This window comes from Gigantopelta aegis, chromosome 1 (assembly GCF_016097555.1).
Source record: "Gigantopelta aegis isolate Gae_Host chromosome 1, Gae_host_genome, whole genome shotgun sequence".
In the NCBI taxonomy this organism is placed as follows: domain Eukaryota; kingdom Metazoa; phylum Mollusca; class Gastropoda; order Neomphalida; family Peltospiridae; genus Gigantopelta; species Gigantopelta aegis.
Window position 1 is genome coordinate 39446073 of NC_054699.1, and position 6987 is coordinate 39453059.

The 6987-nt window shown below is 41.6% G+C and overlaps 1 protein-coding gene across 1 annotated transcript; it reads right to left on the reverse strand.

Moving 5' to 3' along the window:
• Positions 1-2006: 2006 nt before the first annotated feature.
• Positions 2007-6267, reverse strand: LOC121374891 (adhesion G-protein coupled receptor G6-like). Its single transcript, XM_041502016.1, has one exon. It carries the CDS (start codon positions 6016-6018, stop codon positions 2659-2661), a length of 3360 nt encoding a protein of 1119 aa, XP_041357950.1. The 5' UTR covers positions 6019-6267; the 3' UTR covers positions 2007-2658.
• Positions 6268-6987: the final 720 nt, after the last annotated feature.

Sequence of the window (6987 nt, forward strand, 5' to 3'; positions counted from 1 at the left end):
AATTGTAATATGCTTATACACCGTGTAAACACGTTCAGTAAACAGTACACACGTCCAGCACACCCTTATGAAAAAGTAGGACAAAAGTAGGAGTGAAACTATAGAAAAAGTAGGACAAAAGTAGGAATACAAATACAGAAAAAGTAGGACAAAAGTAGGACTGAAACAGTACGTAGCAACATTTAGGATGCTCATATACTTGGAAAACGAATGTATTAAATCCAAAAAGTGGTATTATATAGAACTCAGCTTGGACCTATAACATGAATCTTACGTTATACATTTATTTGAAATGGCTCAAGGCATCGAGAGAAAAACATACGGAAACTATATGTGCGACGGACGGACAGACAGAAGCACGGAGATGAAACCTATAGGCTTCTCTGGTTAGACCGGTAGGGGACGAACAACTGTAAACCCATGTACAGGCTCAATGTAGTGGTGCTACAACTAGTCCAGTAATCAGCTGAGTATGGAAGAAGCACACTACTTAGACATAGCGAAAGTAACATTTGAGTGACAGAAATAAAATTTCATCTCACATTGACTTTCAGGGTGTAAATTTAATGTTTAGATTATATGGTGCCGCACATTGGGATATATATATATGTAAAAAAAGATTAATTCCCATAACTGTTGACTTTTATAATAACTCAAGCAAAATGTACACTTTAACAGCAATTCGCGGTATTTTGAAACAAGAAAGTAGGAAAAATAGTAGAGACCAAAAAGTAGGAAAAAATAGGATCGCTGGACAGCCTGAGCTAGTTGGTTTCGGTCTTATTACCCCGCTAGTTAGTTTGTTTTGTTTAACAACACCACTGGAGCACATTGATTAATTAATCATCGGCTGTTGGATGTTAAACATTTGGTAATTCTGACACGTAGTCATCAGACGAAACCCGCTACACGTTTCCTAATGCAGAAAGGGATCTTTTATATGCATTTTCCCAGTGGTAAAGCGCTCGTTTAATGTGCGGTCGGTTTGGGATCGATCATTGGGCTATTTCTCGCTCCAGCCAGTGCAACACGACTGGTATATCAAAGGCCGTGGTATGTACTATCCTGTCTGTGGGATGGTGCATATAAAAGATCCCTTGCTGCTAATCGAAAAGAGTAGCCCATGAAATGTCCTAACCATATGTCTGACGCCATATAACCGTAAATAAAATGTGTTGAGTGCGTCGTTAAATAATAATAATAATTTAAAAAAACCCACAAAACACCCCCACACACACACAAAAACAACACGGCCTTTGACCAGTTGTGGTGCACTGGTTAGAACAAAAACAAATAAGCTGAATGGATCCACCGAGGTGGTTCGATCCTGCGACGCAAGCACCTCATGCGAGCGCTCAAACAACTGAGCTAAATCACGCTCCCTATCACGTCGTAGCCAATCGGCGAAGTCAGTCTGACAATTCGACTGTCTACAGTTATTTGGGGGGTGGGCGTACCTCAGTGGTACAGCGCTCGCCTGATCGATTCCCGTCGGGTGAATTACGAAGTATGCCGGAAACTAATTTTAATATAAAATTTAATATAAAATTCGTTTCATGACGAAAAACAACAACAACAAACCCGTGATGGTATAGGCATAAACTCTGTTTATGCTAGTATACAATCCAGAGTTTATTACTGCACTGCCCCCCCCCCCCCCCCCCCCCCGGCCCTGGTTTTTAATGTTGAAATAGACCAACAAGTTCGCCTATTGCATAAATAGTCTTTCCCGATATTGTTAGAATTTGTATGTTCCCGAATAACGCTATAAAAGGTGTAATTGGTCAATATTTAAATTGTTATTTATAGATGATGTCACCTGGACATGGGAGTCCACGTAATGCTGTTAAATCTACTGGTAGATCAGTAGAGCTAATTTTAATCAGATTGCCGGTTTCCTCTCTATGACTTTGTCAAAATGATTACATGTTTGACATCCAATAGCCGATGGTTAATAAATCAATGTGATCAAGTGGTGTCGTTAAACAAAAGAAACTTACTAAAGATTTTGCTAATAAATATTTATTTTTGTTGTTTTGTTAAATTTTGTTCAGGCATATAGTGAAGGCGTAATGTTTACATTTGAAAAACAACAATAGATAATATATTTTCCTGCCTGGAAGTCGCCATTGAGCAATTTTACTATTGCACCTTCATGCAGTTCTCTGGCCACACGCAGGGCTCAAACATAACGACGGCACTGACCGTCGTTTAGATATAAATTGCCGTAGGTCAGGACTATCATCGACGGCACTTTTGTTCTGTTGGTAAAACTCCTCAACGATAATAAAATGTATACACTTGGAGTACATTATCTGCCAGTATATAATATTAGTACATACAACACGTTTATCTGCTGCAAACGTTACTTTATATACCCACCTACCTCCCCCCCCCCCCCCCCCCCCCCCCAAAAAAAAAAAAAAAAGATGCCGTGGGCATGGTTAAAATTTCTGTTGTTGGGCCATTTCACCCATTACAATTTTTTTTTAAAAGCTGTGGGAAACAAATTCTTAAGTTCGAGCCCTGCACACGGTACGTCCTGTGCTGGACCTGCGCCCATGACAGGCGTGCGCTACAACAGCTTTATCTGAATGTACACATTAAATCCTTTGACCTGGCCCGACCTGACATGGTACGTCTTTAGTCCGTCCGTAGTTAGGACGTGAATTTTTTTGTGGTGCTGGTGTCGAATTCAGAATTTATTTCCTCCATAGCCTCAGTCTGAGCATCAGTTTTATACGGTCCGTCTTCTTCATACTGTAGGCAGGTAGTGGCTTTCTCCGAATTTTCATATTCTGTACTGCTTTCGTAGGACGTGGATTTTTCCGTGGTGCTGATATCGAATTCCTCCTTATACTCAGTCTGAGTTTCAGTGTTACATGTGAAAGCCTGTTCGTCATACTGTAGGCTGGGAGTGGCTTTCTCCGAGGTCTCATATTCTGTACTGCTGTAGTCGACAGACTCCTGAGAAGCAACGTTACATGAGGCAGCCTGTGCGTTTCCGAATGATTCGTACACTAATGAACCATCTTGTTTACAGCATTTCAGCGTTGCTTTCCACGCATAGAGTGCGTCCTTCTTCAATATACAGTAAAATAGGAAAATGAACACTCCTTGTAGTGTGTTGAAGATCGCAAACAGGTAGTAGAAGAAGATGCTGGCCTCGCCAATAGCAAAGATGGCGAACATATAGGTGAGACCCAGAAGGACCACTAAAAGAACGGCTCCGTGCAGACGAGTGTATTTTTTCGCCTTAGTAGGCTTGATTAGTGCATTTCGACCGGAAACGCGAAATAACGCGTGTAGAATTAGAACAAACGTAATACAGTTCGTCAGCAGGATCATGGCCACAGGCGCCAGAAAGGCAAAATAGAACGCTGGATTCGTTAGCCAGCATATTCTGGAACTAAGGAGTCCGTAGTTGGTGAGTCCAGAACCGAGGGTTATGAGCACGGTGACGAGTGGTAATCCCCACCCAAAACACATGGACTTGAGCAGGCGATGTCGAGTCTCTGTCATGATTACCACGACCAGTGAGAAATACATGTTCACTGCTTCCACCGCCATCCACGACATTGCCGACAGCAGGGAATAGTGCATCAGCACGGCAACGACCGTGCACGCTGTGCGATCCTTAAAGGTGTATTCCTGCATACCAGCAATGAAAACTAAATTTGTCACAAACAGAGCCACACAAAGATTCAGCAATAACTTTGATGGAAAATCCTGGCGGAGTTTACCGAACATGGCGTAGGTCAATATGGTGAAAAGAAGCGCCAACAGGGACGCGACACACCCGATGTATGAAATAATAGACAGTGCACTCTGGTCGGTTTTGGAAAATATAAATTGATCTGGATGTATATCCATTAACAGGGCAAAATGTGTGAGATGATGACATTCGCACCTGGTATACCGGCTCTCCGTCTTGGCTACAGCACATCCCACTGACGACCATCCCCATGTGTCATCCTTTGCATCGTACGACCAATACACGCACTGTGGGTTTCGGCTGTTGTTTTGAATATGAACAAACGAAATTATAACTGGATCTGCAAGATGTGTGATCTCAGTGGTGGGCACACTGGCGCTAATGACCTCACTGGAGACGTTCTGTTTGGAGTTTTGTTCCGAAGTTTTAAGATCAAAGAAAAGTATATCATCCTTGTATGCAGTAAATGTAACCCTGCTAATGATTTCTTGAGACTGGCCATCCAAGGATTGAAACAAGCTTTCAGGAAGGAATATTGTGTTAGACTGGTATGGGTCAATATCTTCTACGCCACCTATTGTTAGCACATACGACCTGTTTCTATGCAATGGCGCTTTGGCCGTTTCGTTCATCAGAACACCTGTAGGATATTTGGAGTCGTACTTGACTGCAGCTGCTATGAGCGATTTATCTATAAATATAAATTTACCATTCTCCATGGAAACGTTAAGGAGAAGACCGTCTATAGCTTTAACTAAACGTCCAAACGTTTCGTACTTCTGTTCTAAATCGTTGAGTTCATCCTTCTTAAAGGTCAGCCACGAATTAACTTGAGAGAGAGCGTATTTAGCACTGGATGCCTCTATTGATGGCAGCATGAGCAGTTTCTCGACTTTGTCCACTACAAGGTCAATAGTGTTATCATCATTGCTGTCTGTGATTGGATCATCCTGCATGAAGTTATGTTCCTTTTCCACACAGCGACTGTCGTCCGGTTCCAGCCAATAAGGAGATCCTGCGGTCGATTCATTGCACATTCTTATTCTTCGTTCAATTAAATTACTAGAAAAAGGCGGTGTACAGTTTTGTTCCCTCGATTCTCCCATACGTGTTGGCTTCCAGCTACCATCTCTCTGGCAGAATTTAACTGCTGTAATTATATCTAACCTGCTGGCATTTATGTTAAACTCCGCAAGCATATCATAACGAATCGATTTCTGTATACTTGCTTTCAAGATGAACCTCAGATCATTGGACGACTTCAAATGAACACTAGTGGTGTTGACCTCGTAGCCATATTCATAGGGACTGGTCAAGTTTCGCCGTACAGAAACTCGAATGACGTGGTTTCTTATACTTGCGCCTATATACTCTTCAACTGTCTGAAGCTCAGTCCTACTATAATTCATTGTTCTCGGGAAGGACAGGTAAAACGTGATATCCTGTGTCAAATATGCAATACTTGTGTTCTTACAAAAGTCGCCCAGGCAACAGAAATTGCACTCCAGTGTATCATAGTTTGCAGACGTACAGCTATTTTTATTGTTAATCATTTGACTCATGCAAGTAGAGTAGTTAGCGCAGCTATGTGTGACGTTGAACTGGCCGTGTTCTTTGATGCGGCGGATGGTAACCATGCATGCACTCATTTTATCTGGACACACACGCGTCTGGCCATAAGAGCTCAAATTGTACTGTGTAACCCTGCACTTGAGTCTGCCATCATGGTAATCGTGTGCATCTGCACATTTTGTACCGTAACTGGAGCGACAATGTCTGCTACAACCTTGATTGCTATTAGCTTTGGCGCATGAGCAATACTTCCATTCATTTCCCATTAATATCAGCAATCTACGTGTCATAGGAAGCGTAGCGAATGCATGTTTTTCCACAATTTTTATACGGTTTGACGTCAAGTTAATTAAATTAATACTTGCCAAGTTCTGGAAGTAACCCACCTTGATGGTTGTTATTTTGTTGTCCTGCAGCAGCAGTTTTTTCAAATGAAATAAATTTTGAAAAGCCTGTGGATGAATGTCATTAATCTGATTACCTTCGAGGTTTAATACTTCTAATTGTTCCAAATTTCTAAAATCATCTTTACGTATCCTCTCAATGCCGCAGTTTTCCAGTAGAAGTTCTCTGCAGTCCTTTGGAATAGATCTAGGTATCCGTACGATTGCTGACGGCTTGTTGTTGCAGTTCATAACTCCACTGTCACATATACAATTAGGGTCACATACGTATGTACTGCATGGCAGTTTGAGAAACAGTGCAAACGTAACCCAGAATCTAATATGCATCTTAAGCAAGAGTACTGCGTATATCTTCGTTTGGCATGACGTCACAAACTGAGTAAACGCGGCTCAACGTTTGACGTCATATGTAAACGCGGAAGTAAAATGCTGTTTGCGCTGTTTGTTTTCAAGAATCTAAAGAAGCCCACCGCAGACGAGAGCTATCAGCTGAGCAAAAAGTTACTTGAGACTTTTAGCTCAGCTAATAGCTCTGAACAATTTCAACGCACACGATGAGCTAAGTGCTGAGCTACTTTGCTTACGACTGTAGCGATGACGTCACTTTAACGCAATGTTCGTGTTTCCATTGGTCAGTTGGTAAATTCAGCTCAGCTGATAGCTCACGTAGCCCGCACACGGTGAGATTTTTGCCACGCGTGACCAAAAATATCAAACACGATAGATATTTTCCTCACGACCACGAGAGACGAAAAACTCAGCAACATTCCCGCACACAAGAGCCATTAGCTGAGCAAGAAGTCTCAAGTAACTTTTTGCCCAGCTGATAGCTCTCGTGTGCGGTAGGCTTAAAGAGATGACATCTTCTTCTTCTTCACACGACGATCAGCTTGAAGTAAGGACACATCTTGATGTACAATATCTTGTGGTTACAATTTTGTATTTTTTTTAGAAATAAAAACCCGAGAACATTGGAGATCGTTAGCGACTGCATCAGTACTTTAAAATATAAAAACAGGGAGAAGTCATATATAATTTTGCGATAGTTATAATTTTATTATATATTAATTTAATTGTTTTACGATCCCCCTCCAAACCGCCCCCAAAATTTTCTCGGCATTCAACCTCATGTTGCTGCCCCCCCCCCCCCCCCACACACACCCAATGGATTTTCTGGATCCGCCACTGACACCATTATTTCTCTTCCTATTTCTATTTACAAACTAAATACTGAAAACTAACTCAGGTTTATTATTTTCTACAAAAATCATCTGTAACAATGCTACATTTTTAGTT

What these genes read in the sequence shown, in the direction of transcription:
- LOC121374891 (XM_041502016.1), bottom strand. Translation starts at nt 6,018, where the DNA reads ATGCATATTAGATTCTGGGTTACGTTTGCACTGTTTCTCAAACTGCCA.